Source organism: Scleropages formosus, chromosome 7 (genome assembly GCF_900964775.1).
Source record: "Scleropages formosus chromosome 7, fSclFor1.1, whole genome shotgun sequence".
Classification (NCBI taxonomy): Eukaryota; Metazoa; Chordata; class Actinopteri; order Osteoglossiformes; family Osteoglossidae; genus Scleropages; species Scleropages formosus.
This window is the reverse complement of record NC_041812.1, coordinates 12,690,287-12,716,943: the sequence shown is the minus strand read 5'-3', so window position 1 is coordinate 12,716,943 and position 26,657 is coordinate 12,690,287. Positions and strand designations below refer to the sequence as shown.

The following is a 26,657-nucleotide window of genomic DNA, read 5'->3' as shown; positions in this document are numbered from 1 at the left end:
ACTATCGCGTTGCTGCAGTGCGAAAACCCCCAAACCCGAAGACCCCCTGCGATGAGCTTCTTCCATTGCGCTCTGCGAGGATCACCAAAATAGCCACTGGGACAGAGACAACAGGTGTGACCTCAGTCCAGCCCCTGCCTATTTCACATGTTCAGATCAGTCTGGATTCATTTAGCCTTCAATGACTATGATGGTGGCCAGAAGGCTGTAGAATAAAAGTCAAAAAGAAGAATAGCTCTTGAACACCTGAGTACAGCTAAGTGACTTCAATTGACTCAGGAAGTTCTCAGCATAAAGGAATTAAAGCGCTTTGTTATGTTCTTTGGACCGAGCTGCCTTTTAAGTATATAAATAAGGCCAACAGGGCAACACGTGTCTATTCCTCCAAGTTGAGGCTTTCATGAGCTGATCAAAATCCACTCATAAATTGATGAGTGCGACTGGTTGACTGGCAAGGGATTGAAAAGCCCCATTTTTGTGGCTGAGAGAAGCTTGCATGATGCTCTGAATACAACTGGAACAGTAAACCAAGGGATGTGCAAGGGTCCAACTACTGTATGGACAATACCTCCAGATCACTGCGGTAACTGTCTCAGGGGCCCATGCAGCCGCTCCGCAAAGCTGGGCAGGATGCTGGTTCCATCTTAACACAGTGACCTCAGCGGCAGCTGTCCGCCACCATCAACAATAGGATTCTCACACGGCATCCTTGTCACACATTCAGCTGCTGGTCTTCAGTCCACTGTTGTCACCTACTCATTGACTAGACCACCATGAGCAGAACACCAAGCCAAAGGAAGTTTAAGGGGTGAGTGTGACACTCCTGGAAACTTTCCCATACTCCTAGTGGCTCTGAAATTTGGGATCCTCATAAGAAACAGGTGTAATACATCATGTGACATTGGGAGCTTTGCTCCAGTTGTCTTGGTTTTGATTGTTGCCGTTTTGGAGGGAAAAACACAACTGAGCTGGTTGAAAGACCCATTTCATAGGTGTTACAGCTCCCCCACACCTCTGTCACTCCTTGAAGACCCTGCATGCAGAGACGACGCCTTCAACAGTTCTGCTCCCGCATCACCTGGCTCTGACATGCTGGCGCTATGCAAGCGGCTGCACTATAAATAATGCACCTGCATGGCTCTCGCCACGAAGTCTCTGCTGGACGTGCGATCGGCACCAGGTGAGCGCATTAGGGAAACAAAAAGGACTCGCATTCCATTATTTTTGGCAAATGGGAAGTAAAGTTCCCCACTGCAGGTGAAAGCAAAGGGCTCCTGCTGGTGGGCCCCACACCAAGCAAGGTTGGCTAGGGCCAGCAAACCCACACCATGCAAGTATGACTGATGACGGAAAATAGAGCATACACAAACGGGAGCTTCCGCAAGTTTAGTGAGACAGCGGCTTGTCGGCATCCGCCATGGCATCAGTCCGTCACTTGCACACCACAGCATCTGGCTGACGAATTCCTGCATGACAACGGTGCTGTATAAAGTGAGTGAAGTCACATCCAAAGATTAAACTTCAACAAAAATCCTCCAGGCCTTAGCATAAGTGACAGTTTTCATTTGCTTTGTTCTAGAAACTTACGTCCCTCCATGAAAGCCACATATAAGCTGGAGTGGTGCAAACCCATCTCCAGGATAAATGCCATGAAACAATAAGTATCACACTGTTCCACCCTTTTATCAGCTGAGTGAAGAACATGCAGCGAGACCACAGGACAGCCACGAGAGGCCCAAGGGACCCCAAAGTATTATTTGAGATTTGACTGACATCTGCATACTACTGTGACCCTGCAGGTACTGCTTTGACTGAATGCTCAATGTCATGAAGCACTGCTGATCCAACTGTGCATGAAGCCTGTTCACTGAACTGTGGTTAACTGTAAAAATGGGGCAACTGGTATCATAGTGGCTAGAGGTCCTGTCTTTGGACCCAAAAGTTACAGGTTTGAACCCCATCACCAGCTGTAGTACCCTTAAGCAAGACATTTAATTTAAAGTGCTCCAGTAAAATTACCAAGCTATATAAATGGGTAAATAACATTGTAAGTGGCTTTGGAGAAAGTTGTCTACTGAAGGAAAAAACGGAAATGGATGGCAGTGTGGAGAAGCGAGCACTCAACAGCATGTGGCGCTAATCACCTTGGTAAAGATTTACTATAAGGGTTTGCAGTTACTTCAACTCTGACCCATTTCTCCTTTCGTACCAAGGAGGCATGGTCACAGCAAGCACAAAGGCGGCTGCACGGTCTCTCCATGAGACAGCTGTGCCACGTGAATGACGTCGGCTCAAGAAGGTAGAGCAGAGTACCACTGCAGTACTGTCAACAGCAGCACTGCGGCTCTGCTTTCTGGGTGTATTTCATACAGCGAAATTGCCCTAACGGCAGTACTGAAGTAACACATTTACATTTGTTTAGCAGATGCTTTTCTCCCAAGAGACTTTCAATGAACTCTATGTAGTGTTACCAGCCCACACACCTTATTCACCAAGGTGACTTACACTGCTAGATACACTACCTACACTGGGTCACTCATCCATACATCAGTGAAACACACTCTCTCTGTGGCACTCATACACTATGGGGGAACCTAAACAGCATGTCTTTGAACTGTGGGAGGAAACCAGAGCAACTGAAGGAAACCCACGTAGACGCAGGAAGAACATGCAAACTCCACACAGAGTGAGCAGGCATCAAACCCATGTCCTCTCGCACCACCCAGGTGCTGAGAGACAGCAGCTCTACTCGCTATGCCACCGTGTCGCCCTAAGGTGGGATGGCCACTGGGCAAGTGTCTTCAGACATGGAAAAAGAGTAACGATCAGAAACATAGTGCTGTGGCACAATACAACAGACAGTTCATCTGTGGTCTATGCTGGGGGGCCCTGGGGGGTTTAAATGGCTTGCGAGCCTGTATGGCTGAGCCCTACCCACACAGGTTGCTTAAAAGGGCCATTTTCTTTTGTTTAAGCTCCTCCCCTCCACAGCCCAGCGTCCAATTCGACGCCTCTGCGCAGGGATTGCCGACACGGCAGGTCGTCAAACGCCCAGGCAGGTAGAGGCAGGTGAAGTGGCCCTAAGGCCATGCTCACACATTCCTCAGCCGTGACAGCACTGCCATACTCCCTCTAAGATACATTAACAGACACTAACATCGCCTTCAAAACACTAACACCCCCTTGTCACTCAAAAACATTCATACACACACACACACACACACACACACACACACACAAAATAAGAGGGAATATTTTTCATGACTAAAGGAAATAAAGACGAATCAGCTACAAGAGATATTTTCATTGTGGATATGAAATTTAACACAGGGACTGCTTAAGCACTGTGCTCGCACACCTGCTTTCAGAATAAAGACATAGTTCCTTCAGCAAAAATATTTCACTTATTTTTGTTACTCATGCCCTTTGGTAGGCACACTCACACAGCCTGTTTAATTATGATCAATAATTTAAACAAATGCCTGACTGTTGGAAATAACCATCACATATGAAAACAGTTCTGGGAATACCTATAGTGTATCTGATCTTAAGTTACCATGGTAACCAGATACACAGTCCACAATTGGCCAAGGCAGCAAGGCACTCGCTTCGATATGAAGCTGGTTACTCCTGGCTACATATCAGGATGCAAATGCCTTCATTCACGACTACTTCCACATACAGCTGTACGGATTGTTTTAAATTAACATCACCTGTACTGTATATGCGTTCAGTAAAGCACGTGGTGCATGATACACAACTGTCCCATGTGACACAGTCTCCAGCTGTTGGCCATTCTAGCAGCACGTTAAACAGTTAATATTCAATACCTAGAGCACGTGGACAGAAACTTCAAGGAGTTTGGAGCCGTTGTCTGGCAGTTACAAAAACCCAGGTTGAAATTCCACCTCCTGCTGTAGACCCCTATAGATCAGGTACTTACCCTGAACTGATTCAAAACTACAATTGCTCTGCTGTATAAATAGGCAAATCATTGTAAGCGGCTTAGCGCACAAACCTCACCCTGTAAGTCACACTGTAGAACGGAGTCCACTGAACACATTATATGAAGTGGAAAGTAAATGCACCACCTTGCTCAGGTCATCTGTCTTCACTTGAGCATGGTCTGATATATTCTGTACAACCTTTTGTACATCTCAGTACTGGATTGGAACTGTGGGCTGGACTGATCTATTTCTGACATAAGCATCAAGAAAGAGGGAGAAAAAAAAAAGTGTGCGTGTGTGTGTGTGTGTGTGTGTGTGTGTGTATCTCAAAGAATCAGAAGGCTGATGGTTATTAAAGAGCAAAACTGGCACTCCGACAAAGGGAGAGAAGACTGAACCCGAAGGGAAAACGGGAAAGCCATCCGAGGTGAACGAGCCAGCCGTTGGAAGGGAGTGCTAACAAACCTCTAGTCCTTTGGCCAGGCTGCCATATTAGCTGAGTCAAAGTGCGATGCGCTCATCAGTGAGCCACCAACAAGGATTAAAGACCCAGCAGCGGACATATGGTTACACAAGTACAATTACAGCGCAAATCTTATGTACCGGAAAAAACCAACGAAATCCCCCCCCCACTATCTTCTATTACCTGTTTTCTTCTCCTGTAGCCTACAACTTACACAGCTAACAACACACATTAAAGCGGTTAAGGTCAAGTTCCACTCTTGGGATTTAAATTTGCAGGCTTTTTGTCGCCAGCTTACTTTACTAACACACGTGCTGCCTCCCCCCACCCCCGTGCGTTAAGATCCAGCGGTCATGTGTGTAAGCCGGATTATGCTGGCACCAAAACACAGCGGACTCAGGAGGAACGCCGCATCTCTCCCGTGAACATAAGGAATGTGAGCCTGCCTCCAGGGGCATTTTAATGAGGGGCAACCAGAGCGGGCTTCAAAACCGGCGTGACCTAAAACCTCCGCTGTGCAGCTGATCCCTGGGAATGAGCCTCCCAGCAAACACTTACTTCAGGAGGACCTGCTTCTCCACAGACTGCCTGTGTTGCAAAGGGAAAGCGGCAGCACCACCCCCCATTTTAGTGAAGGGAGTTGCCGGACCTCCAAATGTTCTTCCCCAACCAAATAACGGACTGCATCCTGACAGTGTGTCGTGGGAAAGTAAATCACCAACACTTTATGTGGGTTCTGCGTCTAGCTGCTGGGACTGAAAGCGTTTGAACACTGCCCAAGCGCAGCCTGCCCAATGTGGTTTTGATTAATTTGCCTCGGTTCCCGTAGCCCCGTTGCTCCAGGGGACGTATAGCGGCTATCTGCATTCTGCGGAAGTTCTGCATTCAGAAGGAGAAGGAACGGAAAATAAATCAATTAAAAGTAGAGGAAATAAAAAGTGCTAAACAGAGCTTACCTTGACCTTTGCCGAGTCTCATACCAGGGAACGTTTCTATGGTAACAGGCCCTAGCTTTGTGTTCCTGGCCAGCAGCTCTTTGCCAAATTCCCGGCTCCCAGAGATGGGTTCAGCTGTACTGCTAGATGGCTGCTCCTTCTTCTTAAAGCGGCTCATGATCAGTTGCCATATGCTGGGCTCGTCCTGGCTCGACTTGGAGAGCTTGGCCGGATATAGGGGAACCTCCATCACCTTAACCTTCCCCTTAGACTGATACCTTATATGCTGCATCCTGGCGCCTTCCTCCCGATCCCGACGGACTGACAGACTCCGGCCCGTCAGGTACGAGAAGGGCCGCGAGGATTGAGACGCATACTCCCCATCACTTTTAGTTCGTACCCTTTCCCTTGTGTCCTCATCCTCCCGGTCTTGAGCTTTCCTTATCCGAAAGCTGAGGCTCCTCCGTAGAGAAGCCAGAGTCCGTTTAGGTGCCTCGGGTTTGGTGGCGGAATTCACAGGTGCCTCTGACTCCCGGGGAGCCCTGCCAAACAGCTTCCAGCGGAAGCCTCCTCTGAGGAGGCCAGCACCATCGCTGGCGGTGCGGCTGAAGCTGGGGTTCCCCTCGCAGGAAAAGTTGTCCTGCGAGCCAAACTTCTTGAGCTCCAACACAGTCATGCTGACTGGCCGCGGTTTTGCAGTCCTTGGGCGTAATTTGGGCTGAGCCTCGAGGGGTAGAGTACGGGGTCCCTCTGTTTTCAGGCCATCCCAGGCCTGTATTTCCACTTTCCGGGACTTGCGCTGTTGAAGGTAGTCTGTAAGCGTATCCTCACTGCAGCCTGGCAACACACACACACTCCTTGGTCTCCGCAGTCGCTCGTGGGCTTCTGTCTTATCCGGGGAGCCGTACATGCTCACCACCCTACGGGTGCTGGGGAGCCAGTCCTGCAGGGGTCTTCGCAGTACCACTCGGGGAGCTGGATCAGACAACGGAAAGCCATCCTCCTGGAGAGGTGCAGGACTAGGGCAGAGTTCCTCCTGCTCCTCTCTGAGCTGCTGAAGTGGTGGAGCTTCTGCCGTTCTTCGCCAGTCTGCCTGGGAAGGCTTCACTGCTGAGCTGTGAGCAAGCTCCTCGAGGAACCGGTCCATCCTCATTTTCTCCCAATCCCTCCCAGTCCCGCCTCCACTACTTCGACAGCGGCTGCTGGAGAGTGTCAGAGCCTGCACCGGGCACTCTCCGGGCTCACCCTCTTTTGCTTCTCTTGGCTGCTCCTTAGAGGATAGCTGGCCTCGGGCTCCAGGCTGGGTGGGAGCTGAGTAAGACTCCGCCCCAGGTAGCCTGCTTTGCTCAGTCCTGTTCAGGATTATAGGTACATGGTATACTGTGTGGCCTAAGCACAGCACCTCAGACCCCCGGGGGCTAATATCTGTGGGTGCATTGCTCAGTACGAGCATGGTTCCAAATACTCGGCAGTGCACAGTCCCTTAAGGACGGACACGGACACACACACACACACACACACACACACATACAAAACTTGTAGCTCTTCTCAGAATCCTTCCCCCCAAGGCTGCATTCCAAAACAAAGCATAATCCGTTGCCTTTGAAATCCCATGACAGAGAAGTCTTCTAATAAGCTTGAGCTCCAGTCCCACTGGCCGTCACCTCCAAAACTCCACAAGTCTCACGTTTCACTCAAGGTTTAGGTGATCAGGTGGTTTCTCACTGGAATCGGAATCCAAATGAAGCATCCAGTCCAGTTGTTATGTTCCGCTTGTAGAGAACTTTAAGTTGTTTACAAGTGCTGTGAATGAAAGAAGGGCTCTCCGTCTGAGCAAACAGAGCCCTGAAAAAAGTCAGAAGTGTTTGAACTTTGCTCAGAGTGCTTTGACAACCCTTTTTCTGGAAGCCGTGCAGTACCTTTTAAGAAATTGGGATGAAGAGTCTTTACCATGTCCAGGCTTGTTGCAGGAGGGGTGAAGGCAGCTCAGCAGCCGGATCCATCAGGTCCTCACTGTGGAAGAGATGATGAAGTGAAGACGTAGGGGGAGGGGCCAGACCCCTTGCTCATAAACATACGGGTTTAAATCATCAGCAGCTTCTCCAGTTCACACCCCTCTTGCCTCGGTTTCCAGTACTGAGAATGAGGAGCAAACACTGTAGGTGACCCCATAGTGCAGCACAAGCATTGAGGTCACAATGTCCAGGTGTATCCAAACTCTCTTGGGGGCAGATGCGAGAAGGCTCGCTGGGTTTGCTGAAGCCAACAGAGTCCAGTGAATCCAAGGCAGGCTAGTCACTATGAAAGGGCACTTTGTGTGATAGGGGCCCTTTCTTCCCTGCTCGCTCTCTCTCTCTCTCTCTCTCTCTCTCTCTCTCTCTCTCTCTCTCTCTCTCCCCTTTGCGCAGATCTGTGGCTCCGCGTTCCCTTCCAACTCGACAATCGGAAAACAAGCACACAAAAAAGAGACTCCCTTTCCCATGCTTGGAGACAGGGAGGATGCAGGAACACAAACAGAGCCCCCGGCCTGACCTCCTCCTGCTGGCGTGTGCTCCTTTGCAGATTTAAAGAGCACCGATTTACACACGGCGGGAGAACGCCAGTATCTGTGGCTACAGGTGGCTCTTGCACTGAGAATACCACATCAGGAATGTGTTGGCAAGAGTCTCCTCCCACTCTCTAACAACCGCATGCGCATGCACACACACACACACACACACACACACGATGGACAGAGTGCCACCTTGTAGAAGGAGTGAAACAGAATTTAGACAATAGACAATTATGAAATTAGACCTTCATAAGCTGAGACCATATGGCCCGGTGAAAATCTGCACATTTTAATGTTCAGTCCAACCAAACTGCATGGCACAGTAGAAGAGCACTGTTAGTGGCTGGAGGTGTTGCTGTGTTTGTTCCCAGACTCACAAGGTCAAAGGTCAAGAACTAAAGTGGGCTGTAATACAATTTTAAATGTCAGCAGGTGGTGGGACAAAGCACTGGCAGGAGTACCATGCTAAAGGCCCCATGCTAAAGCACTACATACTGTGTGTGTGTGCGCGCGGTTTCTGTCCCAGGAGACATGCTCGTATCACCCAGACAAATCATAAAGTGGTTTGACACTCATTCCTGTGGTTTGACCCCGTGTGAATTAACCCCGCTCTCCTCCAGCAATAGTTTAAGGTTTGACCACCCTTTGAACTAACTCCGACCTCTGACTGCTGCCCCACCGTGCCTCTCGGAGGTCCATGGGCCTGGGGTGAGTTTCACCAAGCTGCTTCCCATCACCAGCAAGTGAAGTATGGGAGGATTTCTGACGCACCAGACAAGGCATATGGAAATCAGTGAAAGCCCAATGAGTGCCTGATGGTCATTCATTCCCATTTACCTGTGGACCATATGGTGTCCCAGGTACCTCCCCTGAGGTGGGAGCAATATCATTCCAGCAAAACTTCGCAGACATGAAGCTCTTCTTGGATCGACTTTAAAACCAAAGGAATTCTGATAGCCAAGGCTCATTACTGCACTGGGAGAAATAATCCCCCGCGCTCTCTCTGACCTTTCCTGAGAATTACACTGAACTAAACGCAAAAGCAAAAAAAGAAAAATAAAATTCTGAGCACATTTCACATGACAGGAGGAAAGAAATGGTGCATTCAAAATGAAGGTTTTATGCTTAAATGATGCCTTAGAAATATGATCTTCCTGGATGGAATAACATCCCATAAGAAGAAGGGGCTTACAAAAGAAAAAAAAAAAAAAAAAAAAAAATTAGTTACGCAAAAGAAATTTCATTTGATTTGGATTTTCAGGTTACCATGGTAACCCCTGATCAGAATAAATGACACCATGCACTGATTAAAAACTAGTCTCAACTACTTGTTGTGGCTTTTTTCCCTGGGTGTCAAAGAAGGAAAAAAACTTTTACAAATGACAGATTTACATTTGGAGTTTCTCAAAAACGTGTTTACGGCTAATATTTTTCAGAGACGCTTTTTCAGAGAATGATAACAAAACTTACTGGTTTACATTTACATATGCATGTGTATTTGTCAGACACTTTTCTCCAAAGTTATGTACAGTTCACAGGAAATAAAAGTGCATCAGTAACAGATGAAGAGCTTTAGATACAGATACAGAATTAGATGCATGGCTTGCCTGTCTGATAACGCCACGTTGCTGGTTCACATTCCTCAAGTAGCTACCTATAGAAGTGACATTCAAATAGCAAATACATAGATAATGATAGCAGATGGTGCTAGACTCATTTATGTAGCTGTCACGAGATCAGGAGAGAAGCAGCTCTGAAAGAGTTGGGCTTGAGACCTTTCTTAAATGCTTGGAGGGATTCAGCAGCTCTGAGGGATAGAGGGAGCTCATCCAACCACATTCAGGCTCCAAGGTGTAGGTGTTTTGTAATTAACCTGAGTTTTAACTGTAGGCAACAGTAAACCACACAAAGGGCCTTAAGCTTGACACCGTTGTGTTTAAACCTGGTGGTTTCAAAAAGTGTGATGTTGGTAAGAGAATGTAGAAAACTGCACACTGCATGCATTCCAAACTAACCTGGACCAAGGTGGGCAAATAAGGCACGCACGGCGACGGAGCAGAACTCACGTCAGCACTATTTGCACAGGGAGTGGACATACCATCTCCTCACGTGGTTCAGGTCACTTGAGATAAAACTGAATGGGAGGTCTGCCTTGTGCCAGGGCATGGGGGGTGTCACTGCTCAACAGCACGTTACACAGAAAAGAGGTATACACTGTAGTTGGCACGGTGATACAATCACCCAGCCACAGCATGGTAGGTCAAGGGTCAGACGGTTAGCCTTCTAGGCTTTTACACTGGCAGCGAGACCCCCGAGACAGAATCGTAGGGCACTCCTCACAGAGCTCCCGTAATCTCACCTGTGGCCAGGCTTGCTTAAGACAGCTTTACAGGCCAATTCACCCAAGGAGAACCCTATCAGAACCTGATCAGGACCCTCCCAGGACAACAGGCCCCTGTCATTTTGTTCTCAGGCCATGTAAATGGTTCACAACTTATTCCCTACCTCGGAGTCCCTGTTGGAAGCCACACTCGTGGACTACAGAATGAGAAACAGCGCAGCCTACTGGTCAGACAATAACATCACTGTGCAATGACATGCATGTTACACACGTATTTTATTTACAAGTATTGAATGTAGCTGAAGTTAATGTTCACACCTGCTATTATTCATTTTTATTTATCTGACACCTTTTCCCAAAGTGAAATACGATGTTGGGCTGCTTACAATGACTCACCCGTATACTGTATACAGCAGGTTAATTTTGACAATTCAGACTTAAGATCGAGGGTAATGTAGCAGGACGTGGGATTTGAAACCAAGAATTTTTACAGCCATACCACGCCGAAATATACTTCAGTATAGATGGCACATTTGTGCAAAGTGCATAATTTACATAACCATTGATTCAGAAAAATGAGTAAACAATGATCTGAATGGTGTGAATGAAAGCTCCAGTGCACACTGGGGTTCTCATTTACACCACATCCTCACTGATAACTGCGATAAAACAGGAATTCAGGGGTGCGACAAAACACCTTTCGACAGCCAATCGGGCGACTGCATCAGCGCACTCTGAAGTCACCAGCACAGGCCATCACGTGGCTGCGTCAGTCATGAGGACAAGCACGCAAGCTGCGGAGACTAATGCCAAGGACATTCTCTCACCGCCCGAGGTAACCTCCAGGTGCGGGACAAACACGGAGGTGTAGGTATGTGCCCCAGCAACGCACTCTTTGTCAGATCAAACACCCGCGGCAGCTGAGATAAGGTGTCTCAGGTGGCATGACAACGAAATGAAACTTGTATCGGCTCCATGCGTCACTTCACGGCATTTGTCTCTGAAGCAGTGCCTCTTCTCGGTGGAGCGATAATGTAAATGAGCTTTTCCCACCTCGAGTGGCTCCTATTCAGGCAACAAACAAACCGGAGGCTGCATTAAAGCAGCAAAGCATTCTGGATGTCTTTGTTATTGTTACCCGCGCCACCAGTGGAAGAGCTCTTCATCCCCCCATGTTCCTTAAAATTGGACGTTTTATAAGATTCGCCTTTAAGTTCCACACACATGCAAATAATCATGTGTCAAATACACAGGTTAAAGCCAAATGACTTAACTTTGTTTATCCTCAGCAGCTCTGGAAACCTTGGCAATTTCCCCTTAATTCCGTTGCTGTCCTCGGCAGCTTTTAATGAGATTTTGCTGAAAATGATATGTTCCTTTTATAGGACAAAGTGTTTGCTAATGGTTCACTCATTTGCCTTGCAGAAAGGTTGGCGCTGGGCTGACAGGCATAGCATATCAAGAGGCACAGGCAGTTATTAAGATGAAATCATAATGGAAACGTGTCTTAAAATTTTTCACTACAAAAAATATTGGTGCCTTTTGACCAAGAGACAATTATATATAATTGCAGGAGCTGCTTATCTCACTGTATCAACATGGCAAACTGAGCATAATTTCATTATTACGTTAAGCAAAACCATGATGCGGCTGGTGTGACAGCACAGCGGGAAGCACTGGTGCCAGATGGTACTGGGGCTGTAGGATTGACTCCATCTCAGTCTGCGTGTGGAGTTTACATGTTCTCCCTGTGTTCATACAGTCCAAAGACACGTGTTTCAGGGGAATATTTAACTAAATTTCCCTTTTGTGTGTATGTGTCCTCTGATTATCTGGTATACTGTCCAGAGTGGACCCTGCCTATCTTAGAGCCCTATGCTTCCCGGATAAGCTCCAGAGAACGGTGACCCTGACCTGGGCAGACAGTTATTAATAACGGAGGAAAAGGCACACCTGTGACGTTAAACTGTCCGCAGCTGGTCAAGATGACGACACTGATCATCAACATAAGGGTGCTTTAAGTGTGAGAACCACATGTGTCTCCTTTTGCGTTTCAAGGTCAAGAAACCGTCCGCTACGACATCACCGAGGATTGTCCTCAGAGGACGAGGTCGCCATCGTCACTGTGCTGGAAGGGTCATGAAGGTAGACCAAGTGAGAGCAGAAGACCAGTCTAAAAACACACTTGCAGTCCAGCGTGTGGCGCGACACAGAAGTACCGCAGTCATTGCTTGTGTCGTGTCCCGTTTTTGCCCAGCAGCCACAGTAACACAGTGGGAGTGGAGGCTCATGGGAGGGGAGGCAAAGGCAGACTGAAGACTCGTGCACCGTGCGATGATGGTTTAATGTGGCAAACTGGCTTCCTTGGATAGCAGCAGGGTCCCATTCGTTCTCCAAGGTTCAGTGACACCCCCCACCCCCAGACCCCCAGACCCCCCAGGCTGAAATAACGAAGGCAGACTGGTTTTGCTCGGGCAAGGATGGGACTGGGGTTGCCATGGCAACAGCAGAAAGGCACGGCTGCTGTGGACCGGCCTGAGATTGTGGGGTCAGGCGAGGTATGACAACGCCCAGAGGGGTTCCTTTCTCTCTCTCTCTCACACTCTCACACACACACACACACACACACACACACACACACACACACACACACACCATATAGCAGACCAATTTCTATTGCTCTTCAGATATGCACTTCGATAAAATGAGAACAACTCGTAACAGTAGGTGGCATAGTACTTAGAGCTGTGGTCTTGCCTTCCAAAGCTTTGAATCCCCTCTCCTGCTGTAGCACCCTTGATCAAGGTACTTACCCTGAATTATACGCTGCTGTATAAACGGGTAAATCAGTTTAACAGTGCAAGTCGTTTAAAAGTAAATAAATAGGAGTGAATGTAAACAGTGCAGAGATCCAGCAGTAACCTGTCAGCGCTCGCTCTCAGGTGCGATTCTGATAAAATCTGCGCTTCTCTCTCAGTACCAGAGGATTCTGCCGAGCACAACTGGAATGGAAGAAGCTACAAAGGGTTCTGTGCAGCACCTAAGCGGCAGGGAGGTGGAGCCCCGCCGACAGGTTACCTGTGTCCACAAAGAGGGGGTTGGCAGCGACTCGCTTGTCCTCGGGAATCAGCCGGTCCTCATCGCCCCAATGGACGTGTTGACGGGGCCGACGGCACCCCCCAAAGCACAGCAGCATGTCGTCTGGGCTCAGGCTGCGCTGCGTTCGGGACCGTGCCACCCCCCACACGCCCCCGTTCGCTCATGCACGCGCCCCCGTCCGAACAGACGGCCGACGCATTCCGCAGGGCCCGATGATGCCCGACTGCCCAGTTCGCACCGCTAAGGTCCCCAGGGTCGGCTTCTAGGACACACTCAGAGGCACGAGCACGCACACGCTGCCGCTTGCTCGTCCTCACGCACCACAGGCTAGCAGGAGGGGGAGGGAGAGGTGGGGGCGGGGTGGGGTGGCCGGAAGCATCAGGTGTTAGGAGCCGTTTCCGCTGCCCAAAGGCATCTGATGGGATTAGAATAATCCCCTCCACTCAGCGGTCACTGGCAAGCCAGCGGGTAATTAGGACAGATCCCCAGTTGGTGAGTTCCTGTGGCCCATGTCTCTCTCTCTCTCTCACACACACACACATACACACACACACACACACACATACACACACACACACACACACACACACACACACACACAGTGGCAGTTGAAGGAATGCGAAAACCCTGAGCTGCCTGTCAGTGGCAGGAACAACCGTCACCGCATATTTCTGGTGTCGATTCCTGTGTGCGCGCGTGCGTATATGAGAGAGAACTCTTCCTGCAGATGCTATCCGTTCACTCGGAATGAAGCCCAGCGAAACTGTCCCCTTATCTGTCGGACAGCCCCCCGCCCCAGCGAATCACACACAGACACAGAGATGCCATTTCACGTACGGTGCAAAGAGGGACACGATTCTCTGCAGGTGGCACAATATTGAAGGAACCAGACTCAGGAATGGGGGTTCGAACCCTGTCATGGAGACTGATGTCTTACACCCGAGACTTCGGCACCCAGATGTGTAAATGGGTAAAACTGAGAATGGGACAACGAAAGCCACTGAAACACAGAATCAACAGCAATATTACAGTCCAGCAGGTGGCGTATTTGTTAAGGACGCCACCTCACAATTGGCAAATCTGCATTTGAGTCTCATCTCACTTTCTTTTCTCACTGGCCTGCTGTATAAAACGGGTTAATCGGTGTAAGCGGGTTAATGTACTAACCTCACACTATAAATCACTTTCAAGAAAGATAAACTCAATAATTATTAATAATAAGAAGCAGATGGAAATGAGGCGGTTTGCTAGCGTCGGCTGCAGCAGAGCGCATCCGGAGGTTCACAGTTCTGGGACGCATTTATGCAGCGAATCAGTCGGCCACCAGATTTGAAATGTTCCCTTCAGCGAAGGAACAGGGAAGCAGGGGGTCGGACGCCACCGACAGCTCATCTCCTCCCTCCTTATCTGGTGGCGGCAGCAGGGCTGCGGCACACGGCCCCATGGCGGCCTGTCGATGATTAGCAGTCTCCGAGTTCCACGGCGGCAAGCCGTGCGCCAGAGTTTAGGGACCGAGAGCTGCATCCAGATGGCTCTTGGTTCGAGTCCCAGGAAGTGAAGAGCTCTCGTGTGCATGACTAAGATATTTTACACTGTTCCTTCTGTAAAATAGCCACGTTTACAGCTAATGTAAGAATGTACGGCACAAAGGGTCACTGGCTACATGATAAACTGTGAGTAGAGGAAGTTGCCAAGTAAAATAAAAAAAAAAAAAAAAAAAAAAACCACAAACATATGTAAAGAGTGAAATATTTGGAACAGACGGTAAAATCCCAACAAACTAATTGGATCACAGTTCTCTGTTTTGACTGGATTGCTTTGTCCCAAAAGGTGCAGGTTCATAATCCCCGAGAAGACTGGACCCGACCGAGGCCCTTCAGTGCCCAGGGCTTCTTTCCAAAACTGCAGGCCACACAAAAAAAAAAAAAAAAAAAAAAAAGAGATGTTGAAGTCCACATTTAATGTTGTATTTTACGCAACATTTAAATAACGCATTAATGTGAACTACATGAGCGTGAAGGAAGTTACAGGCCCTTCATTCTGCGTTTGCACCCAGAAAGCGTGGCGAGAGCAGAATGACGGGCTTATCGAGTTTGTGTGGCTACACGCTGCCTTGGGCAGAACACATCTCTGCTGTTTGCAAATTTCATTTGAGTAACAGGAAGCGAAAAATATCACAATAAGCCTCCAAAGTCCCACCGAATAAATATTTATAAGGAGCGATCCCCCACAGCGCAGGTGTGACTCATCCGCGCGCATCTCCGAGAGCCCGCAGGTAGGCCGTTCGTCCGGGCGAGTGCGGGGAAGCTGGGAGCGCCTTTGACGAAACCTCATCAAAACGAAACTGCTTTCATGGGAGAACTCGTGCAGAAGTCACGCGGAGACACTTGGTTCATACAAGGACGTGTAGCCGTCACATCTCCCCCGAGCCACAAGGGGGCAGTCCTGCCTCTGGAATGCCAAGGAGCATCAAACCTATGAGTGGCAGCACGGCCTCTTCACACGACAACCCTCGGTTATGTAAGGCTATGCGTGCCGGTTCGCGGACATCGTCATCCGAGTAAAGTCGGCATACGCAGGGATCCGGCGATCACCGTAGCAACCGGTTAAGGATGCACGGGCCGAGCTCGTCGTCATGGTGAGGGAAGTGCTCGCAGAAAGCTACCGCATCCTGAAACGTTGTCTAAGACATCGCAACGGCAATCAGGTGAGGGAGCGGCGAAGACGCGCCGTTCGCATCAAACACGCCCTGTCCGCCGGTGCTCGGCAGCGCCACCTTGGGAGCAATTAGGGAAGAGGTGGAAACAAATTGAAACCTCATTCGGGAAGCTTAAGAATCGCTCGACTCCGTGCGACAACATTTTTTTGGGATCCGTAGGAAATCGTGCCACATTCCGCCCTCGGCAAAATCACCAACGAGCTTTAATCCGCAGCATACACCACCGCAACGCTGCGAAAGGACACGTGTGTGTTTTATCGACACAGGCTCACAAACGCAGAGATTTGTGAAGAGACCGAGGCGCCGACTCGACGCAGATTCCTCGCACCGTCAGCTGCTTGTGTTGACGCAGAGCTCGACGTCCGTGAACACGCAATGGGTTTGAGAGGGTCTGCGAATGTCGCTAATTAAATGGTGTGCTGAGTTCAACACGCCTCCCTGGGGGGGGGGGGGGGTATGTGAGGGGAGTTACTGCAATAGCGCAACTCTCTAGCCATTGTGGGCAAGGGGGTTTAGAACTCATATCTGTCTGGATCCGGCACGGGGGAACGAGCAGGGGTCAGGTGGACAGTACCTGTGTGTGTGTGTGTGTGTGTGTGTGTGTGTGGGCACGTGCAGCAAAAGACACCCTCAAGATGGTATGTCTCCCTGCTGACTCCGCCCACCCTGTGCTCTCCATCCACTCGCTGCACGTTAGCCAATCTGGCATCTCTCTGCCTTTGAGTGACAGGTGGGCCCTGAGGGCAGCCAGCAGAGAATTCGACATCCCACTCACCGCGAGGCCCTCCTCCACCCCCGGGGCGTGCCAACACACCTACGACACAACAGCGGAGCCCCTGGAGCTGTTGCACGATGCTCCGGAGCCGTGGGAGGAGAGGAGCCCTTCGGACACCCCCAGCCGCAGCGCTCGTACCACCGCGGTCCAAACGCCACTGCTCCTCGCACCTGTGCCCAGGTCTTCTCACGCACTCTCGCGTACCTGCTCTGCGGCACAATTCGTCGGCGATCCTGGGGAAGTCCTGGCCGCCCCCCCCCCCCCCCCCATGGAGATGAGACAGCTGTGTCGTTCCACCCCAAGGGGTGCGGGGGAGGGGGCTGCACACGCTCAGCCGGGGTGAAAGCACTTTATGCTAATGAAGGCCGTAGCGGCAGGACTGAGCGTGGGCACTGATCTGTTTAGCATTCAGCGGTGCTCGGTGGAAGCGCAGCACTGCGCTTCAGCATGGGGGGTATGACAGGGAGGAGCGCAGCAGGGGGTGGGGGTGGGGGTGGGGGGGGGACTGCCGGACATTGCTCTGTATGAACAGACTGCTGCTGGATTGATGCTGAGTCGTGCATGCGTGCATGCGTGTGCGTGCGAGGAATGAGGACACCCTGAGAGGGTTCTGCTCCACACTGCGGAGGAGTGACGGGGCTAGCTGATCGGCAGGCAGTGCCGCAGGGGATGCTGGGAAGGCGGCCAGCGCCCGAGTCGGCAGTGCTGCGCGGGCCTGCTGCTGCCCATCCCCGGAGAGGAAACCCCCCTCCCTCCCTCCCTCCCTCCCTCATACAGAGGGAATCATCACTTTGAAATCGCGTCCTTATTTATGAGGTAATTACGCTCAGCAAACCACACGGCACACATGCATTTTGCCCGTACGCCGTATCGGACGCGGCACGACCGCGAGGGCTGTCCCGCCGCTCTGCCACTCCATCGCAGTTACCTTCTCTCCCTTCCCTCCTAGCGGGGGCGCTCTCTGGCCCCAGGCTCCAGCGCACCTAGCAGCCACTTCATGCTTCCCTTTGTCCCTCTTCCTCCATCCGCCTCGAAAGCGCAGCCAAATATAGCGGCGGACGGCGGCGGAGGCACCCGTGTAATTTGCGCCTTTTGTCTGTGTTCCCACGTCGCCCACGTGCGCGGAGACAATGAGCCCCTGCGCGAGTCGTCGTGGCTGACAGAAGCGCCGAGTCCAGAGAAAAGAGGAGGAGCCTCCTCAGGACACACAGGAGCTCAATCCTCCTTCGTGACAGGACGGTGCGGACATCATGGGGATGAGAATAAGGAATAAATCCGAAAAAGGATGCTTGTACCCACAATGCACCAGGAAGCACAAGGACAGGCGGACACAGTCCGGGTCCGCCGCGAGCGCGGCTCATTGAGCTCGTGTGCGCAAATTAAAATCGGCAGAATTATGCATTCAATCATCTGTCACTTTTCTCCAAGGTGACTTACAACGTGACTCGTTTGTACTCTCCGTTAATACAGCAAGGTAATTTTTACTGTATCAGTTCAGAGTAAGTACCTCGATCTGGGTACTACAGCAGGAGGTGGGGTCAGTTCAGGGTGAGCGGATAGGAGTGGATGTCAGACACCATCCTGTGGACTCCCCCCCATTCGCCGCCTGATCTCCCACAAGGGACCGTGTGGATGGAGCACCAAACTCACCTCGCCGCTCTATCCGCGTGTGAGCGGGGTCATGTTTGAAGGGGCGGTTAGCGCACCCCCGAAGTGGGGCTCCATTAGGGGCGCGCGCCGTGCCGAGCTGCAGCTGCGAGATGAATGCGGATAATCAAGTTCTCATTCTTCTCAGTAATTGACCATAATGGGCGAGCGAGTGAGAGATGGAAACTGCGCAGGAGGCGGGAGGAGAGATATATAGAGGGGAGGTTTTTCTAGGCCCTGGCGGCAAAAGGGGGGGGAGGGGGGGTGCGCTGTGCTGGGGCCGGTGGGAGGAGAGGAGAGCCGCCTCCTCGCAAGATCCTCACCGGGGCTTCAAGGTAGACAGCAACCAGGAAACTTCCGCTGAGTGGAGGACCAAACAAGATGTGACACATTAACATACAGGGGGCAGGTGTGAACACGCCCCCCGCGGAATACGTAATGACGTGGACTGCTTGGCTGAGCCCCCCCAGGAATGGGAGCAAAAAGCATCAGCATGGACGGCAGCAGCGACTTCAGCACCACCACTTACAGAAATACACAATCCATGTACAGTGCTTCCCACAGGACCTCCATCAGGGCAGTAGAGCATGAGGGTGATTGAGAATTTTGCATCTGATTTAGAGGTTTGAGAGTTCAGACCCAACAATCACTGCTGGGGCTGGAGCCTCAAGCTGAACACTTGACCTCATTTGCCACCGCAGTGTAAATATCCAGCTGCAGAAATAGGTCAAGAGGAAACGTGGTGTGCGCTGAGCTCGGAGAATCTAGCGGGTCACTAGAGGGCTGGCGGTTCTTCTCCTAGGGGGACTGGCGCGATGGGGTCAGAACCCATAACCTTCTGGCCGTGCGATGAAAAGTTCTATCCAAACATGGTTGTCCAGTTCAAGTGATGCTCGCCTCCACGTGACGAGAGCGATGAGCCTCGCACCGTAGTCTCCCTGCCCCCGCCCCCCCCCAGCACACCCTTCCTGGAGAATCGCAAGATTAATCTGCTGCTCCTTTGTAGCTGAAGAGCATCACACAGCTTCCGCGCGCACCGGTTGACCAATCAGCTTCAAAGCCGAGTCAAAGCAGCGGAGAGGCTCATCAACCAAACCGGACAAACGTAATAAATTCAAGTTCACGGGCGGAATGAAGTCGATCGAGGAACACGCACCCATCCGGAGACCCCAGCTAAGTAAACACAAGCGAACAGGGGAAAATTATCCTGCATACAGCCATTAGCTCGGTTACACCATATCAGTTCATTAACACTTCATTAGTGCTTAATTGTGGTGTCCATCAGGGACGCACTGTCGAAACAGGAAGCAGCAGGTGGAGGCCGTCCATCGCCGGTGCAGCATTCCGTGTGCCGAGTTGCTTACAATCGCTTACCTATTTATACAGCAGGGTAATTTTTACTGTATCACTTCATGGTAAGTACCTTGTTCAAGGGCACTACTGCAGGAGGTGGGATTCGAACCCAGGTCCGAGCTACCTGTACCACCATGCCCTGCAAAGTAAAACCGCGACCCCAGGAGGCATCCGGCCGTCACTCCCGAGCCAGGCGTCCACATACGAGTCCCAGCTGGGCGGTTCGAAAAGGCCACGCCCGGGTGGGAAACCGGTGTCCTTCGAGCTGCCGTTTGCCCATCTCTCACGTCCATGACAGCACAGCAGCCTAAAGCATGGAGCATTTCCCGTAGTAACGCAGTGTCCAATCACAGGCAGTCTTACTGCAAGACGTCCTATCAGATTGCTCCTTGTACTGCGGGGCCCCACAGCGGAAACCGGACTCCCATTCCCTCCTTTCGTGCCGCCTTCCCTCTCTCCCTTCCCGCTCTCTTCTCTGACACAGTGCGTTACCGACATGCCCTTATTGGACCCTCATTAGACGCACGTTGCAGCGACAAATGGTACCAAGTAATTAGCATTTGTTAACGAGCTCCGTCTCAGGGAGACGTGCCGCTGCTCTTCGTTCCCAAGGCGATGGGCAGCACCGCTCCGCCAGACTGCAAACGTCCGCAAACAGTACGGAGGCTCAAAAAGCACACAGCGAACACTGGGAGGACTTAACTTTAGGACACGCAGTCGGTCAGGAACAGCAAGCGGAGAGAAACGGCAACGTCAGGGCTGGATAAACCCGGTTGGAAAATTACGGCAATCAAAATTTTTCACCAGCTAAAAAAAAAAAATTCCAAAAAAAAAAAAAAAAAAATCTGCTCTAGCCCTGCAACCGTGGGCAAAGAATTAATGCGCGTTGATTACATTAAATTACAGCAAAACGACGTATTAAGTATAACGCACTTGAGTCACAAAATTACCGCGCCTCTATCTGGGGTGCGTGGAAAACGTAACCTGTAAATAAAATCGAGGGACATCTGAATTGATCATCCGTGATTTTCATTGATCTTGGCGCTCCGGACGAAACAAGCGAACGGACGGTTCGCAGCTTGAACGAGCGGCACCGGAAAGAGCAGGCCAACCGGAAAGAGAGGCGGGAAACGAGCACCGAGAGCCGCTGCTCTTAGCGACGAAGCGCCGCGCTGCGGACACGCTCTTCCCGCAGGGGACGGTTACGGGAAGTACCGAGCTTGACGCGAAAGGCAGCGCGGTATCACGGTGCAGCGGCACTCGGTACCCCGACGGAATGTAAACGGGAAGGACGCGCAGCCCGCGGGTTAGAGAGCCGGCCCAAGGTAAACAGGTCGCTAATCCAGCTTTAGCCGTAGAACGAGCCCCGCCGCGCCGCGATAAACGGGCCAGAATCCGGATAAATCCCGCTTTAAGCCCAGCCCACGTAACGTGCAGGGCCCACGCCAACACGGGCGTTATTTATTTCGCGCGGAAATAGCCACCATGCATGCGAGGAGGCCTGCGGTTGGGCTCCTGGGCGCTGGGATCGTCTCATCGGGAAAGGTCAGGGGTCACAGCTACAGGCGGTTTCTCTAAACGCACGCAGGAAAGACGTCAACGCTCGTGGACTGGTCACCGTGTCGACTTCAAAATGACACAGGACCAGAAACATAACATCAAACACGAATACCAGCAGACGGACTGTACCCCAGCATTCCTGGTGTACACACACACACACACACACACACACACACACACACACACACACACACGTGTGGGCCGATGAGCCCATCGCTGTGACGAAAGGAGCAGAGCACCGCTGAGAAGGAAAACTGAGCGGAACACACCACTACGTACACGGATAAACACAACGCGTAAGAGACAAGCTGGAATTGGCGTGGTCGTGCTCTGGGTGCTCTGGTTTCCTCTCGGTCCAAAGACTTTCAGGTGAACTGGCCACGTACGTGACACTGGTCTGCTTGTGTGCGTATGTGTGCGTATCCAACTCTGACGGAACGGCATCCTACCCAGAGTGTACCCCGCCTCATACCCCATGCCTCCAGGAAAGGCTCTGGACACAACAACCCCGTAGCAGCTATAATTAATAATAAGCAGCAAGAAATAAATAATAATTAATATAATACTAAACAGCATATAATATGGGAAGAGTAAGTTATTTGCATATGCAACAAAGAAAAATAATAATAAATGACCAAATAAATTATATGAATGATCATTTCAACATCAAGGATCACTGGTGGCTTCCACTTATTAAACTGAAACATTGTTCATTTCCAGTGCTTTAATTAGCTACTTTCCCCAATACTGAAATAACAGGAAATCCTATTTACTATTGATGCAAGCCACACACACACACAAACAGACAACCTCTATCAAGGGGCAGCAGAGCTATGAAGAGCAAACAAATGTGATGCTCACGAACGATTTTTAACAGGTTCATAATAAAGTGCTGCTGGAGCTGCACTCGGAGACAAATGGCAGCGGGTCCCGTCTCCGTGGCGACGCCCACGCCAGCGCTTCGCCCACGTGCCCTGTGCACACTGCCATCATTCTCACAGGAGCTGCACATTCAAAACGAATCACTGCATCCCCGCCCCCCCCCCCTCGCTTGCCCCCCCCATTATGTAACACGTGTGCTCTCAGAGCCACACGGCACAATCCCACGCGCCGCTCCTCCATGTTTGATCGCCCGCTGCAGTTTGGGTTATAAATAAAAAGACAAAGCAGGCAGCTACGAGAGAGGACCCGTTACTGCGGGACCGCACTGGAAAACTGTGCCCAGTCGCCGTACTTCAGGAGGGATATCGATGAGGCCAAGTGGCCCCCCAGGGGCCCCTTCATGTGGAGACAGAGCTGTCAGACAGAGGCGTGACTGTTGTGGCTCAGTGCGAGTGGAAGTGGTGCTGGTGATGATTATCTGTGCTTGCTCTCCTTCTCTCTCTCTCTCTCTCTCTCTCACACACACACACACACACACACACACACACACACACACACACACACACACAGAGAGCTCCATGGAGCAAAAAGACAACAGCGATCACTCATCATACTCAAGTCATGGGTAAACACACAAAACACAAAGTGGACACTATTTACCAAGCCCTGCAGTGACAGAGCACCATCCTAAAGGCCACAGGAGGAACTGCAGCATTCAATCGACCCACATTCTTACTGTTTTTACTGTGCTCCCCTTGGATCTTCTTGTTACCGAGAGCTCCCTCAGTAGGCAGCATGGCAGCATAGCATAGCACCGGTGCCTCGCCAATCCCGGGCTGTAGATTTCGATCCAATCTGAGTGGAGGTTGCCCAGATGTCCTCCAGATGTTCTGGTTTCACCCCAAAGACATGTGTTTCAGGTGAACTGGTGACTGTCAACTGCCCACAGTGTGTGTGTTTGTGCATTACATTTCTGCTGTACAGTTGTGTTAAAGACTGTGTGGACGTTAGGGTATTTACAGCCCCGGACGAAGGTGTCGCCAAAAAAATAGTCGTTAATCAGATGGTTCGGCTGTTAAGAGCCTCGACCTCACACTCAAAGGACCTGGGTTTGGATCCCACCTCCTGTTGTAGTACTCATTCTAGGTACTTAACTTGAATTGAGACAGTAAATATTACCCTGCCCAATCAATGGGCAAATCCGTGCTGCTTTGGAGAAAAAGCATCAGGTAAAGGGGGGAAAAAAGAAAGAACAACTTTTGGCAGCCGTTCCTGCGCACACAGGTACGATACGCACATCACACGGGCGTGCGTTACTCCTTCGGACGCTTTTAATGCGGCGGCGGCGGACGGGGGCGTGGCCGAGTCCCACTGCGGCAGATTGCTGGCCCCGCCCCCTCCCAGTGCTTCCAGCCCCCACTAACCCAACACCCACTTGCACTCGGAGCCAGCCAACCTGTTGCCAAGGCAACACACAGCACTCGTGTGTGTCTGTGCGAAAACAAAAAATGGATATTTTTTGTCATCTCTGAATTTTCACAGCGCGCATCACTGTCTCTCGAAGCTGCTGCACGAAACGAACGGCAAAAAGGAGCGAAAGGGACCTTTGAGTGGCGACCGCTTTCAGTGCATCTGTGAAGGATCCATCCGGGATCAACTAAGACCTTCTGGATTTCATCGGAACTCACTCCACAGCCCCGCCTTCTATGAGCTGAACAAAATGTGACCTGAGTGTACATGTCTCTGTCTCTCTCTCTCTCTCACACACACACACACACACACACACAGCTGGCATTGCGACAGAAGGGTCACCGTGAGCACAGACATGCATGCGGTCGCTCCCCGGATCCCCAGGGGCAGTGTGTTTTTGCTGTGTCTGTTCACACGGGACACGTGGAGCTTCTCCCCATTTCTTCCCAAACATCCTGTTTGTCCTTGGGAGCGCAGCACCCCCCCCTCCCGCTGCACCAGTGGAGATCCAGACAGAGCCAAAGGGTCATGGGATCGTGGCCCGTAAAACACAACTCTTCCTGGAAAGAGTCGTTTGGCTGATTCGAGCACCTCGGGACGGCCATGTGGATGCGGTGCTGCGTATGGAGCTGCTGGTGGCACCTACGAAGGGACAGAGACCATCTCTGACCGACCCCCCCCCCCCCCACTGGTCCTTATCACCTGTTTACTACTGGACCTGTGTGACACACTGCTCCAGATGGTCTTCAACCCCATCACCCCCACTGTCTCATTGCTCACAGGCCTACCACACAACCCTCCAGATGGCCTCCCGCCACCCACAGTCACCTGATCGCTCAGAGGCTCTGCACCCCCACCCAACCTCTCCTGCTGAATTGTGGGAAAACAAGGCAAAACAGCAACCGCGTGAAACAGATGTGTTGGAGGGAAATGAAGCTCAGGAGCGGCGCTGTCCTGCGAAGACCCCATAACTGACAGCGAAAGTCAGCGGTGGCGATGTAGTGACTCTGGGCTCCTGTGGTGATGCTCAGTTTGGACACGTCCCCGGAGCACAAAGTCTCACGTGTGACCCATCGGACACAGGTTGATCCGCAGCGGGTTGGTGGCGCGCAGCTCCTCCGTTACGATGCCACGGATGCAATGACAAAGGGGCTGACTAAACAGCTGCCCGGGCCTCACGAGCATCTCCATCCGAGCCTCCAAAGACCTCCAGCAGAAGGACGGTCTCAAGCGGACAGCACACAAAAAAAAAGGTACCGCTGTTAGAAATTGACAAATTCGTTAAGCATCGTCACAGTGGTCTAGAGCCTATCCTGGGTAACACAGGGTGTGAGAAAAAGTACACACTGGAAAGGACACCAGTCCATCAGAGGACAGTAACACACAGAGAGCTTGAAAATGGTCCAGTTACATAAGGCCAAAGAGGCAGGCTCGAGTGTGTGCTTGTGTGTTGTGTGTGCGTGCGTGTGTGCGAGAGGCACATTCACACGCGCTGAAAGGAAACTCGCCATGCAACAGTTTCCCCGGCGAGAAGCATCTCTTTGTGCCTTTTGTAACACGCCTCCCCCAGCCCCCCCCCGAGCGTCCGACAGCGAGTAGCGAGCCCACGCCGGCGCCGCCCACGCGCACCCACACCGCCCTCCAGGAAGCAGAGGGGGCGCAAGTGCTTTTACAGGATGAGAGAGCGAGAGGGAGGTGTCGCCACGGGAACGGATCGCTCGCACCCACAGCGCCCCGCCAGCTTCCCCCAATGGGCACAGGATGGAGAAACGCAGCCTCTCGTTCCCACACATCTTCCCTTCCAATCAGGACGGGCCTGGGGGCATCTTTTTACCGTGCCCGCAGCAAGACGGACCCAAACACCGCAGCGTGCCGCAGGACCTGGCCGAACGGTACGGCTCTGTGCGCGCGTGCTCGCCGGAGCAGCGCTACGGCACCTTTTAAACGCAAAACGTATCACACCATTCCGAAAAATTCATATGAATCTAATTAGCATAATGAGCAGAGGAGCCAACAGTGTGAGTGGAAAAGAAGGACCTGTTAGAGGCCACTGCAAGCAGGAGCACTGAACATCACACACACCCAATTCCTCCATTTTCAATTCTGTGATGTGTGTGTGTGTATGTATGTGTATGTGTGCGTGCAGCGCTTGTGCACGCACCTGTCCGTCCACCTCGACAATACCTGCATGGGAGGACCTCGACAGGACAGAGGTAGCAGAGCAATATACCAGTGTGCTACACGTGCGAACTGCTGTAGAAGAGCTGGAAGGACATGGCGCCTCTGCAATTGTAAAATAATTTTTAAATTATGGAAATTAAGGAAAAAAAAAACTAGTTTCCAGCAAATGAACACACACTTTACACCAGTGCTGTATTCTTAGTTGCGAGAACTAAGAGGTCATGTAGGTCAGTAGCGTGTGTTTACAACGCTGTCTCTGCTCAGTCCAGTTGGTTTGTTTGTCTGCTCACCGCAGCTGTATAAACGCGGTAAATCAGTGTAAATAGCTGAATGCTGCACATCGTTCTGGACGAAAGCGCCAGAAAAATTAATAAATCCAAATGCAAATCCAAATCGGATTGGTTTTCCCCGCTACGTGTCGTTCAGCGGGTGGGAGTGCAGCACACGCAGCACATACACACGCTTTTTCCAGATGTGTGGCCCAGACGGAGGATGGGAAATAAAAACCACAAATATTGAGCAAATGGAGTCAGGGCTCAACTCGCCGCCCCCATTTCCCCGCTTTACAGGAACGCGAAGAGCGCAGATCACAGGCACCGGAGCAACTGGGTCGACGAAAATCTCCAGAACCACAGGGTCTGTCTCAGGCGGGTCGGGACGGGACCGGATGCCGCTCATCGGCTCGTAAGGACCCACAGCTGTCAAGAGCTCTTTGCTCCGGGCCAGTCCGCTCG

General features: G+C 51.3%; 1 protein-coding gene across 2 annotated transcripts in view; it reads right to left on the bottom strand.

Annotated features, from left to right (window-relative positions):
• The window catches only part of agap3 (ArfGAP with GTPase domain, ankyrin repeat and PH domain 3), a 139,814-nt gene that overhangs the window by 74,573 nt on the left and 38,584 nt on the right, over positions 1–26,657 (bottom strand). The window contains exon 1 of one of the 2 annotated variants that reach the window (XM_029253788.1): positions 5,367–7,664. The exons of the other annotated variant lie outside the window; for it this stretch is intronic. Coding sequence (XP_029109621.1) covers positions 5,367–6,798 — 1,432 coding nt within the window. The 5' untranslated portion in view covers positions 6,799–7,664. Of the gene's footprint in view, positions 1–5,366; positions 7,665–26,657 lie in introns of those variants that run through there. 2 annotated transcript variants of the gene reach the window in all.